The following is a 14158-nucleotide window of genomic DNA, read 5'->3' on the forward strand; positions in this document are numbered from 1 at the left end:
AGTATAAAACATAAGATTTCTTCTTTTTTTTTTTTTTTTTTACATATTTGCAATTAGTTAACAAAATCCACAAGAAGACTATGGAAGAATCTTTAAGAAAACATCTGACATGTAAAGAACAGCTGTATAGATTTTTCTATGATCAGAGAAGGAAACATGTTGGACCTGAGCATCACGTAGCACAGGCAACCGTAGAGTTTTAATGAACCTTACAAAGACTGTTACATTTTAAAAATAGGCGAATAAAATATCTTGCAGCATTTTTCTCCTCGTATCCTTCCAAAACCATCAAGGGAATCTGGGCATCTGGATGCAAGCCCCCTTACTGGCCATTAGCTACCTGGCTGATGAACAACCCTTTAGTTCCTCTATTTGCACACCCAAAGTGTCCTTGTCTGAACACTCAGGCATAATTCACCCTGCTAACCCTCAACCCCCCACCATCCACCCTCACACAGTGTGCTAATTCTTTTTATTCAAAATAAATTGGTGTTAGGAGAGATGCAACTGTGATCACAAATCCACTCATGTACAGATGGATTACTCCTACATGACCCTAATCACAACACCATCTTCAGTCTTAGTCAAATAAAATATTAAACCCAGTACCCAAAGAAATAACCTCCACTTCGCAGTTTGTTATGAATTGCTCGACAAACTCATAGCTGCTTGAGTCAAAATCTTTGGCCTTGTGCAGGACTTTTTTTTACCGTTACCATTCAGTTCAGATTGCAGCTCAGGTGCCGCTCTCTGGTCATCCTGCCTACTCCATCTCACAGCTCCTGGTCACAGCTGGAGTTGCAACATTACATTGCTATGGTGGGGGGTGTTCACCAGCATCGCCACGTCGAACTTGGGCATTACTTATTCACAGACAGCAGCAGGTTAATCTGAAAGAGACGGAAAAAATAATGAGTACTCACCATGACTTAGTTGCTTATTTAACATTTCTCTGCTGAAGTTGCTCTCAACAAGTACTGCTATTATTAAAACTATGTCTTGTGCCTTTTGGCTGAGTCACAGTACTGTACCTGCTCCATAGATGGACATGCAATGATTTGAAGGTCTTCTCCACTGTATTCCTCCTGAAGCAAAGTGTGCAGTCGTTGGAATACCTGCTGAATGTTATTCTGTGGAAAAGACATCATGTTACTGAATGCTGGAGGGGAAATTAGTCCGGCCTACCTTTCCAAACTAACTTCTTTCCATTTCAACTGCAGAATTTGGTTTGTCTCTCATTCAGCTTCACTTGTCACCTTCATGAACAGTAAACCTAAAAACACTTAACAAGCTCCAACTACTATTTTTGAATTGATTTTAAGATTTTATTAATTATTTTAAAAGCTCTTCATGACTAGGCTTCATATTGCATTTTAGAGTTTCTCTACCCTTACTGACCTACACGCAGCCTGAGGTCCTCAGATAAGGACCTGCTGGTTGGTACCAAAACCAGATTAAGACTAGAGGGGACTGTGGCTCTGGAATGACCAATACCTATTCACCATCTTCTATAAATCTCCTCTTAAAACTAATTTATATCAACTGGCCTAACAATAATTTTTATGTTTATTATTTTTCTCTCTGATGTCCGTGATTTTGCCTTGTTGTTTTTGTTTGCTTTGTGTGAAGCACCTTGTAATGTTGGTTTTGAGAAGTGCTACACAAATAAACTTTATTATTATTAGTATGCATTATCATTGTGACAATTTATTGTTAAAGGCTCAATCTGGCCAAATTTAAAAGGGGCCATATTATGGAAAACTCACTTTTTCATTGCTTGCGGGTATATATTTGAATCTCTAATGTGCCGACTAACACAAACTGTGAAATAAGACCACCCAGTCAGTTTAGTGTGGGCTGGCTTGCTCTGTACTCTTGTGAGTCAATCTCACAATCTCAATCTAGCCGGAGCTAAGTGAACACCGGAGTCACACACCAGCTCAGCTGCTGTCATCAATAATAAACACCTTAAAAGCTGATGAGTTTATATAATTTTAAAGTTACGCAGTTATGGAGCAGCTACAATGTTAGCATAGCTCTGATCAATCTGAACTCCATTCAGAAAACAAGCATTTTAAAAGTTATTTGCTTGTCATCTTGCAGACAGACCTGACAGCAGGAATTCAGACTTTTTATAAATCGGCATCATGATGTAGTTATTTCAGCATCTATTTAATCTGTTTTTTGCAATTAAATCACGGCAAAATCTAAGTTAATTTTGGGTTCATTCAGGCTGAGCTTCAGTAACATCTCGGCGCTGGTTGAGGACTAGCTGTCTGCTGTTGCTTGCTGGCTGTTTGGGGCGAATAAACACAAATTATTCCGCTGTCAAACTCACGCAAATAACACAAGGTATTTTGTGTGTTTGCTGCACTGCTATGTTTTCTCTGGCAGCCATGTTGCTCCAGGGTTCATGCTCAACAGTTGCCATAGTAGCCAACACACCCTACGGAAGAGGGGGGTGAGGTGGGCCTGACAGGCACTCAAACCAGCTGTTCTAAACAGGGCTGTTTAGACAGGATGAGAAGGCTACTGTGGTGCTTGATCCTTGTGGTATTTTGACCAATGCATGTCAGACACATTTTATTAAAGACCCCAGGGAACTGTGTCAACTTGTGTAAAAGGGGTATAATATGGCTGCTTTAAACAAAAAGGGTCACCTCAAGACCAATATTCAAAACATAGGATTTAAATCCTTTTTGTCTCCCAAACTCATTGGTCTTTTACCACAGTGACTGAGGAATAAAGAAAAAACAATAAATGCTTTTCTACCTATGAGTTCAGCTCTTCATGTGAATACACATGTATATTACATTATATTATGCAATCCCAGCTTTGTAAATGCCATATAAAAAGATTCTTTGAGCTTCAACAATGACTTAAAAAGAAAATGATTCATGCAGTACATGCTACACCCTAGTGTTTCTGCCACCCACCCGGACAGGCTTGAAAAGGATGAACTCTGTGTCTCTATTGGCCAAGTACAAGGACATGCTCTGTAAAGTGCTTGGCAGCTTGCTCTTCATCACCCGGTAGGTTGCCATCACTATATCGTTGATCTTTGCTGAAAGGAGGGAAAAAAAAAGTACTAAGAAAAAAAACAAAAACATTGACATGCCCTCGAGCATGCGCTATACAAGTTTTGATGAATTGCAGTTTGATGCCAGTGGCCTTTCCTGAGATAAAACCTACCTGGTTGTGCCCAAGGTTGCTGAGACAGACTGTATGTGGGACCCCCCTGGATGGCCATGGTTTTAAGAGCTGCAACCTGAGTGCAGACACAGTCAAGACAAAACAAGACAATTCATAATGACTTAATTTGTGGTACTGTGAGTCATGCAGACAAGCACAAGAACCCAGCCATCTAGTCAATTCAATTCAGTCTTGTATTAGATAAGTAGTTGTTTTGGATAAAAAATGGATGACTATTGAAACAGAATTACTGCATTGAAAGAATTCAGAAGACAATAGGATATCAACACATCCATAAAAAACTAGCAGCAGAATTAGATATCCTGGTTGAAAAATAGTCATTTTATCTACAGTTGTCAGACCTTCAGTGATCAGTGAATACGCAAATTATTTTTTTCTTAAAGGTTTTAAAAGGTAAAAGCTGAAAAACTGAAGGTCAGAATGTGCTGTCGTTGCCTGAGGCTAAAGTCGGCATTCACTTCAGCAGTTACCTTGGTCAGAAACTCCTCAAGGTTCCCAACAAAGATCTGAGTCTGCTGCTGAATAAACTGCTCACAGCTGAACTTCAGGTGTCGGTCCACATCCTTCTTAGAGTCGATGTAGTGCTCCTTTATCTCTGGTGTTCCCTAGGGGCCACAGAGAAAAAGGGTTTAGTACTATCAAGTGGCAGTTCCCTTGGCAGGAGCTATCAAAGTGTATAAAGTGTATGGTATGTTTTAATAAAAAAGGGAAAAAAATAAAAACACTACCTCCAAAAGGAATTCAAGTATGGCGTTGTGACTGTTGAGTCGGAAGAATTTGGGAACAGCCTTAGGGTTCAGGATTTTGAAGGCAGCGTCTTGACAAAAAAAAATACAAAGAGATTAAATCTGAGCTGGGTTGTAGAATTAGAGTGCCCTCTAGTGCTACAAATTTAACATGACCTTGAATGAGATAAGGGTGATAGGATGAGCGAATCTGCCCTGTGAGCCATCGGTTAATGTACATTATGGTGTTGGATTACACTGTAATTTCCACATTAATTGTTGCCACCGGTGCATGCGATAGGCACAAGTTGCTTAATGAGCATGAGAATGTAATGACTGGCTTTATGGAGCTGAACATCAATGTTCCCTCCACCTTTAATTATCTTACCCCGAGTTTTCTTCAGGTCTAGTGAGATTTCCTTGATGGCAAAGTCGGTGTGAAATGGAGCAATCTGTTCACGCATTATTAGCAGGTGCTTGATCAGGAAAAGTTGCCCATCTATTTGCGTCTACAGAAAAAATGATAGCACACTGTTAAAATCCACACTGCAGGCTGCCAACACAAAAGGGCATCTGCTGACTATCCGAGCTACAGAGAACATAAAAAGCGCAGGCTTAGAGGCGATAAGGGAATATGTCTAATTAATAACTCCTGATTAACCATAGCTGGAAAGGGACACATTACTGTGACAAAAAAAAGGAAGCTGAAACCATTTATCGCTCAGCTAGTGACTAAAACATTGGAAAAAGACATCATCAACACGGGGAGGAAACACGTCCTCTGAGATTGATGTTGCTGCATTAATTTGAAGCGCGAGGTTGAAACGGGCCAGTTACCGCTGATATTGACAGCAAATTTGAAGGTGTGAGAATAAATAAAGGATGGTCTGCTGAACGCTTTGTAGAGCATAATAAAGCACCCATTAAAATAAACTTTTAAATGACATCCCAGCTGCTTTCGTTAAACAATCTGTTGCCTGAAGGAATTTAAATGAAAGAGAACACATTTTAATTAAAAAATGGAACTGATCTTGTTTACTATGTCAAACAAAAGGCATATTTCCAGCTATTTTTATAATAATAAAAGAGAAAAGTTCAGTAAAAATACAAAAACCATGCTCTACTCTCAACCATGTGTGCCGACCTTGTTTTTAAGGATGATATCAGAGGCTTTAAGAAGCGACTGGATGCAGGCAGATAAGGCTTCTTGAGATAAACCCTGGAAGACTGCTCTCTGGAGAAGACACAATAAGCAACACAGGAAACATAAATACAAAAGTATGTGAAAACGATACATCAGTATATTAGCAACTAATAGGAACTGAGGACTCACATCTATACATCTGTAAAGCTTGGACAGACAAACCAGCGTTCGTCTGACAGTAGGGTACCACATGCCGTGCAGATCAGCAGGAGAGATGGAGGTCTGTAGGCGTGATGCTTCTACATTCCCTGTATTCATTGTAAAAATGGGTAAAGAGCCATCAGGCAAATGACAATAACACCGAAAGTTGTAAAAAAAGAAAAAAAGCAAGTATCAAAAATCCGGAGACACGTACCAGCATTACTATTTCTTCTGCCATCAGGATCCTCAAGCTGAACATCAGAAAACGTGGATTCTTGTGACATCTGCTTCATTTGCTCTTCCTTCAAGCTCTGAGCGATTCTCTATTGATGTCAAGAACAACAAAAACAGTCAAGAGCTAGAAGATATAAAGTGACACATAATGGAAAGACTCTCATATTTGCTCTAATGGGAGGTCTCCAGGTTCTTGAAGGTTAAATTAACATAAAAGAAAAATCAACTCGCAAAACAAGTCTGAAGACAGAAAGAATGACAATAATATACAAAGAAATATCAGAGCACACACTTGCTCTTGACATTGAGAAAATAGTGTACAAGCAACACATTTAAAGGGCTCTTGAACATTAGTTAAGACTCAAAGGCATATTTAACTACAAGTGCAGACATTCACAAGCCCAAAGTCCTTCTGCAACCTTGAAGTTACATTATTCAACTTAATACATAAAGACTTGCTTCACTTTGGATAACACCAGAGCACTTTTTGAGATTCCTTTTGCCACATTAATAAGACGAACAACAATTTTAGATACAATCGATTTCAAGTGATTGCATTTATTGCTGAGATGATACGTTTTTGATAAATTATTATGTCATTTGTCAAGCAAAAAAGCCAAACATTCAGTTTCTGGCTTCTCCAATGTGAGGATTTGCTCCTATTGTCAGAAATTACAAGCATTTTGAAAACATTACCTTTGGCTCTGGGAACATGTGATGGGCATTTTTCATTATTTTTGACATTTTACATGTTGTGTAAAAGCTGGCTGAGTAGAAGCCAACTGGTTACAATTGGTGGATGTTTTCTTTCTGAGGATATTAAAACTATTTACCTCCATCATCTCCAGTTTTTCAGGATAAGCCAGATCCCCTGGAGCTGGGTTGTAGCCTGTAATATCAGTCTGGATGTAAATGTGAGTCCTGTAGACCAGCCTCTCCTGAACATCCTCCAGCATCTGCTTCACTACTGCATCAAAGGCCCCCAACTGAGAAGCTACATAAAGGCACACACACACACACACACAGGTCAGTTTACAGTTCGACCAATTCTAAAATCACAACAACCTTTCCTTTCTAGTCCATTTTGATGTGAACAGACACAAATCCTTTCGAGTCTGAGGTATATGCTTGATGTAGAGTGATGTTGGATACGGTACGGTCATGATGTGAATATCAGAACTGGTGAATGAGAACCAAAAAGCAGGGTACTGTAGCATGAAAAGACTTCATGTTTTAAAGAAAAAAATATTATATTCCTTTTGTTTTTCCAAAAGTACATGCTTTCTCTGGAGTTTCTACTCTCAGATACCAACCCACTAAATTGGACTAGCACCCCTTTGTAATTCTGGATGAGCAACGTTAAATCTGGAGGACCTGAATCCAATGAAATTAATCAGTGAACCTCTACAGTTTTTTTTGTTAGCCAAAAATTAAATGAGTGCTCAAGACCTGTAGTTACAATCAGACGAAACATTTCTCACTGATAAAAATAAGCCCTGATGATGCAAGTGGATATTTGTGAGTGCCTTATTTTTCATTTATTTGCAGCTCATTCATTTTTGAAAAGTATATTTTTCTTTTTTCTTTAGTGATACACAAAACAAGCCAAAAGAAGTTCAAATAATTTCAACTGAAAGACAATTTTGGAGAACAACAACCTGTCATTAAGTCAACGAGTGTCCAAACCTTTTCATTGGACTGCCTGCATCACCTGCATTTTGATAACACAATTTCAAACACCCTATGTGACATTTGAGAAACTTTGAGGAGAACAAAAGCTCTAACCTACCGTTGTTATGAACGTGGTCTTCCAGCATCTCATTTTTGAGAATACCGCAGAGCTCAGACAGAGTTTCCAGGTGGATGATGTGGATGATAAGAGGCCGGAGGACATCGTACAGCGACAAACATAACTTCTCTAACAGCTCGCTGTCAGAGATTAAACATTGTTAAAGTTAAGGTTATTTATGTGGCTTTCTCAAGTGATATGTGACACAGTAATGGCTAAAAATTAATTTGCATCATGTAACTTTTTTTTTGCTTTTAGATGGTCATACAATGCGTTTACCCATGGTGCATCAACTGGTATTTCAAACACTAAACACATCATAAGTACATAAGTGTAACCTAGTACGACAGAAACAGGCTCGAGTCACGCCTTAAACAAACACATCGTGCCTGTGTGTGGGCTAAAAGGTGACTCTTGATGCCAGCGAGGTGGGTGCTACTCACTCTAGTTTGGGTGTAGGTTTCGAGAAGAACTCGTTGTATAGCTGGTGTTCATCCTGGCACACGTGAACCATAAAGGCACAGCCACTGCGGACCTGCATAAATACACATAATGATCACCCGCTGCAGTGTCTATAAAACACTCTGGCACACCTTCAAACAAGGAAACACATCCTTCCCAATAAATGATGCAGGTCCCCCCATTACAGCCATCCTTAACAAGATGCATAACCTTTCATTAAAAAAAAAAAAAAAAAAGCTTGGACAGGTGATGTGGCTGTTATGACGTCTCATTGCATGAAATGACCTTTAATTACTGAATCCCCATCAAGCCAATTAGTGAGTGGTGTTTTTAATTGCCGGAACAACATTAAAATACGCAGTCTGTCCTGGTGCTGAAATTGAATCAGTTCTGGCTGAAATCTCACATTAAAATGAAAATACTTCACTATTAATATGTTGAACTTTTAAACAGTTGCACTGCAGGAACACAATAGCTTTATAGATGAGGTATGACTGAGTGTATATAAACAACGTCAATGCTCTGCACAGCAATTCAATGGTGAACAAAACAGGAATGGGATATGGATGCCTGCTGCACACAATCTCAGGTTATACTCATCTATCATGAGCACGGCTTAGTGTCTGTAACAAATACTCCAGAAAATATCCTAGAGTCCATACTGTGCATTCTCTGCAAGCTCAAATGTCATCTGACTATATCCAAAGGGCAACTCTGCTTTCAGCTAGTCATGCCTTACCAGAGCACAGTGGTCTTTGCTGTTTTGGTTGGTCAGCTCAGTAATGGTGGATGTGATGCTGGGACTGAGGAGCTGCTCTCTCTGGTCAAGGTAGCACTGGTGGATTTCATCTAAGAGTTGACTGTACCTGCTCATATCAATAGAAGGAGGGATTAGTTAATGTAGCACAGAAACTCTAGAGAAAACATTATATATATATATGTATATATATATATATATATGTATATATATATATATATATATATGTATGTATATATATATATATATATATATATATATATATATATATATATATATATATATATATATATATATATATATATATACACATACATACATACATACATACACATATACACATATATATATATATATATATACACATACATACATACACATATACACATATATATACACACAGTAGGTTGCTTCTTTATTCTGGACAAATAGCAACACTCACTCTGGAATCTTCTCTGCTCGCTGTTCAATCTGTTCAATCAGTGACTGAAAGAGAAAAAAAAAAATGTCAGTGTACCCTAAGCTTATCTGTCATTTTATTACAGAGAATTCTCTATGCGTATTCTGTGGGTAACAAAAACAAACCAAAGAAAAACACATTATACTCACTCTAACTTTCGGTGCAACTGCTCTAAACTTAACGTAGTAAAGTGTAAAGGCATTGTCTGCATTGGTCAAACCCATTGGATCCTGAGGAAACAAAAAAAAATAGACTCAAGTACTGATATTGGATTAGGCGCATACAACTATCTATTGTATGCCTCTGTACATACTGTTGTTCTTGACTGTTGTGGAGGATTTGTGTCTTTTTCTTACCCTTTTTGTTAATTGGCTTGTGAGATTCTGTATAGTGTTTACGATGTGGATCTTCATGAAGTGCATAGCTTTGGAAAGACATTGTTTAAACTTGGCCAGATAAACTGGATAGTCTTTGAAATTGGGCTGCAAATGATAGAGATTTAAAAAAAAGCGTTAGACATCTTTCATAGTGGTCACATACAATATATAATCCTATCTATAGATCACACTACAGGTATTAGCACAGTTCTGCAATTACAGGTTTTTGATTACACACATTTCTCAATGCTGAAATCACTTCTGAACTTTTCACAGTCAGCAACAGTCATTGTGGACTTCATGACAAATCTCATGAATTGTTTTCTCACTCAAACTCATTTACAGTCCATTTTGCATGTTTACATCCTACTTTAAAAACTGCTAAAATTACGTTCAAAACCTAACATAACAAAAAAACACTGTAAATAAGACTGCAATTTGCTATATCAAAACAAACAAAAAAAACAATTATTTTCCTCGTGGAAGTGGAAAGTTTGTTTTGTTTTGTAGTCCTGGAATAACTTTACTTTAGAAAAATAAAGCCTAGTAAAGTATAAAGCAGAATTTCTGTAACATATACCGTAAGATAACACAATCCATGCAGTAAAGAGGTACCTTTTTTGTAATGAAATCTACATTTATTCAATCAATCAATCAATCAATCAATCAATAAATAAATAAATAAATAAATAAAATTTTAAAAAAGCTTCTTCAAACACAATATTGATACATATGGTAATGCAAGTGGTTGTGGTCTTTGTGTTATGAGAGACAAATGTCAGTGTCATTAGAGTTATGGTACGAGTTGATTCTGAGATGTGTATCGTTGTTTTTGTTGGATTAGTGCATTTTGAATATTTGTGCTGCATGTTGGTAAAGGGAGCTGTGGCAAGAGTTTCGAAAAAGTGAACTCATTATAGAGAAATGTGTAACCAATTGTAAAACAAAACTGTATAACATCAAACAGTATTCATTTAATGCCAGACTGATGTAAGGGGGTGAGTGGGGGTCATGAACAAGCTTCATTACATAGAAGGTATTCAAACACTTTTACTACCTAAAACATTATCTAGTGCTTAGTTACTTTTTTCATTCATTAGTTTAAAAGGTAAGATGAGATCTGCACAAAAAGAACTGAGATACTGATTAGAGTGAAAGCTACTTACATGCGAAGAAACATATTCAATGCAGTCATCCAATTTAGACAGCATCGGAATAAAACCTTCACTATTTACAGACAAGGTCGGTGAGTTCAGTTTCTGTGAAGACAGAGAGAAAGCCAAGTGTGAAGTTTTTGCTAATTTAAACAAATTCATTATAATCTTCCAGCTCTTTTTCTTTTCATTTGGCAAAGTTTGCACTGCTAGAAACGTGTTGCTTTTAATTTGACGCCAGACTGATTTACAACTTTTACTTATTATATTTATATAAGTTAATATGATTAAAAGTTTTGTGGATCAGGTGAGACAAAATCTCATGTCTTATTCAGGGAAAGAAACAGTAGATAGTGATGAAAAAGACAATAAAGTTGGACTACATTGTTGGAGTTGGAGTACACGGTCATAAAGCTCTTTAGAGAGAAGGAAATATAATTAACATCCAAGTTTTTGTTTTTTTTAATAAGATTTTCAATCTGGAAACATAACTGACGATCCTTAATGATAATAAATATTCAATTAATTTCCAATGCACACAAATTTTGTTGTCAAATGTTTCAAGATGACGGACAAACAAGAAACCCAGCTTACCGTGTTTATGTTTTCTAACTCATTAAAATATGACAGTTTCTGCTGTATGCTCTCTGCCAGGTCAACAAGCTCTGCCTGCAAAGAGAGAAAAACAACAAAGCACAGTTGACACAATACAGCGTGACAGTGTAATTTCAGCTCAAGTTCCTGGTCCAATCTACATATATTTACGAACATGAACATCTATTTGCAGGAGTTGGAAAAAAAAAAAAACAAGAAACAACAGAAGAATGAAAACCGCAGAGTCGAGAAGGTATTAAATATATCACAGAGGGAATGAGCAGCAGACAGATTTTTTGACCTTCAGAGTGCTTGCTAGTGTTTTTATATTCAGGTTTTAACCATGTCATGCTGTTCTAATCTAGATATAGTGTAAAGTATTTCGTCCTCAGTGGCCCCTTTGGATGTTTCTACAGTTGTTTTTACACAGTTAAGTCAAAATCGTACGTTTCAAGGTTTGAGATGGAGGCTCATGTTCGTAAATACTAATAAGTCTGTTCTGGACTGTAAGAAAAATACATTCAAATCAGGTTGTCATGTCAATAAAGCTTTGGTTTACAGTTGATAGGAGAGTGTGCAACTTACTTGTTCTTTTAGGAGTTGTTCACAGGCCTCATGTAATGTGCCTGTTTTATTGGACACAAACAGGTACTGTTTCTGGAGGGAGTCCAACTGCTCCAGAGCTGCACTGACATCTTTCAGAATAGCATCGCATTGCTCCTGGTAACAGTTTAGATCATCTCTGGTTTTCCTGAAGGGAAAGTAGACATCTGTTTGTTTACCTAAAGACGGACAATGCAGTGAAGGCTGAACCCGCAACAGTAATGTCACAGCTGATGTGTTCCACCAGATGTCAAAGGCAAAATACCTGCTGTAACATCACTTATTGGGGTGTTGCTAGGAGATAAGAAGGAAAGTTTTACCCAAACACAGCAGCGCTGCAGCAAATTTCTGCCAGAAGCCTTTATTTTACTCCTACTCTGTAGAATGAACTGTCTGATGATCTGTCATAACTGTGCCCACATACAAAAGTAAACTCAAAATTCTCACATTTCTATTTTCACAGGCTTATGATGAGTGCTGTGTGTGTGTCTATGGTTTATGTCTGTGGGGCTGATGAGGGTTATTTTCCATATTTGAGTAGGAAGGTCTTTGCAAGTGCATTTTAATGTAACACATGTTGAGTTTACTGGTAATTATGTGTTGCTATGATATATAAATAAAATTCTCTTTTCTTTCCTAAGTGGATTTTTACTCATTTACCTTCTCAAGAAACCTTTCTCTAAAGCTCCTCTAAACAAGCATCCAACCAATGTAGAGCTGCAACGATTGGTCGATTAATCGATTAGTTGCCAACTATTAAATTAAACTCCAGCTATTTTGATAATCGATTAATCGTTTGGAGTCATTCTTGAAGAAAAAGAAAATTCTCTGGTTCCAGTTTCTCAAATATGAATAATTTCTGGTTTCAGAAACAGCTAATCGATTAACCGGGAAAATAATTGTCAGATTAATCAATAATGAAAACAATCATTAGTTGCAGCCCTAAACCAATGCCCACAGTATGACACTACAATCTAGTGTGAATTAGGGATGCACCGATCCCACTTTTTCAGCCCTGATACCGACACCAATATCTGGGATCTGAGTATCAGCCGATACCAAGTACCGACTCGATACCAGTGTTCAATTAATAAGAGAGACTGGGATCATTATTTTATGTGTAAGGCAAAATCAGGCTTGACTTAAACATTGCTTTCCCAACTTTGTTAATCAAAATGTAACAAATAAATGCATAGACATAATTTTACTGAATTGTTATATATTAAAGTTATGGTATCCACATCAATACCAGATCGGCCATTGTCACCAATACACAATCCAGCTATTTGAGTCAGTATTGGACTGATATTAGTATCGGTGCATCTCTAGTCTGAATCACTTTTAACATTAATGCACCTGTATTTTGCGCTCTCGTCCTGGTCCATGTTTGCCTGTAACTTGGCAAACCAGGCAAAAAACTGCAACACAAATTGGCATCACATTACATTACAACCATGCATATTATTGTGGAGCAGTATGTGTGACTGGATACAGCGCCTGTAAGGTCACCTGCTGTGCGGTTTCTATCCTGTCACTGTCCATGTCAAGCATCTGGAAACCCTTGAGCAGGACGTCCTCTGTTGAGGCGGGCACAGTCGCTGTGAAAGGAGACTGCAGGGACCGAGAAGAGAGGCTGCACAGGTCCTCGATGGGTAGCTGCGCAAAACAAAACAGTCAGGGCTGTTTGTACACAGGCTAGCCTTCGTACGAAGCTGTCTGGATGCCTGACGTGGCGGAGTGCAAGTTACTTAGCATACAAACTAGCATTCAGTGATATATCAACTTTAATATCCTGTTTACATAGCAGGGAAGTGTTCACACACAGGTGGCTTGTGGGTTTAGTTCTCCTGGCTGGCGTTATAAAGTCAGTTAGCAATACTGTTAGCTGTTTAGCTGTTTAGCTGTCTCACATCTTACCTCTGACGGGACAGAGAGCGTTTCAGCGGCGGTTCGGATCTCCAGCACAGAGTCCGTTTGTTTCTCCGTGAGGGGAGCCATGGCATCGGTGCGGCGATCCCATAATGACAGTTTCTCCCGGGTTTCTTTATCTGTTAGATCCAGGAGGGACTGGTCTGTGGACGCCATCGTCACTCTGAACAGACAGCAGCACCAACGTCAGCAGGTCAGCAGAGGCAGCAGTGGCACTCCATACTTCCTGTTCCGGGAGCGGGGGCGGGGTTTGATGAAGTGGTTTGGGTTTGATCGTGGTCTTGATGGTTACCCTATATTTGTGAAACTCTCGCGAGACTGCACGCGTTGTTTCTTCGCTGTGTACGCTGTACAAAATAATTATGTTTTATGATGTGACAACACTGTGGTTAAGGTCTGGTTATGGTTAGGCACAAAAAAACAAAAAAGTACTTGGTTAGGGTTAGGAAAACATCATGGTTTGGGTTAAAATTATCACTCTCGCGAGATCTTTCGCAAATCTAGGGTTACCGTTTA

General features: G+C 38.3%; 1 protein-coding gene across 1 annotated transcript; it reads right to left on the bottom strand.

Moving 5' to 3' along the window:
• Window positions 1-16: 16 nt before the first annotated feature.
• Window positions 17-13885, bottom strand: cog3 (component of oligomeric golgi complex 3). Its single transcript, XM_067603674.1, has 23 exons — window positions 13631-13885; window positions 13223-13369; window positions 13070-13131; window positions 11696-11861; window positions 11111-11185; window positions 10529-10621; window positions 9342-9467; window positions 9135-9215; window positions 8968-9011; window positions 8508-8634; window positions 7750-7841; window positions 7307-7446; window positions 6351-6511; window positions 5498-5606; window positions 5272-5390; window positions 5083-5172; window positions 4327-4447; window positions 3942-4030; window positions 3684-3818; window positions 3193-3268; window positions 2937-3064; window positions 1032-1130; window positions 17-890 (listed from the first exon to the last, which is right to left on the bottom strand). The coding sequence occupies exons 1-23, from the start codon at window positions 13796-13798 to the stop codon at window positions 861-863; spliced, it is 2478 nt and encodes an 825-aa protein (XP_067459775.1). The 5' UTR covers window positions 13799-13885; the 3' UTR covers window positions 17-860.
• Between the last annotated feature and the right edge of the window lie 273 nt (window positions 13886-14158).

This window comes from Thunnus thynnus, chromosome 11 (assembly GCF_963924715.1).
Source record: "Thunnus thynnus chromosome 11, fThuThy2.1, whole genome shotgun sequence".
In the NCBI taxonomy this organism is placed as follows: Eukaryota; Metazoa; Chordata; class Actinopteri; order Scombriformes; family Scombridae; genus Thunnus; species Thunnus thynnus.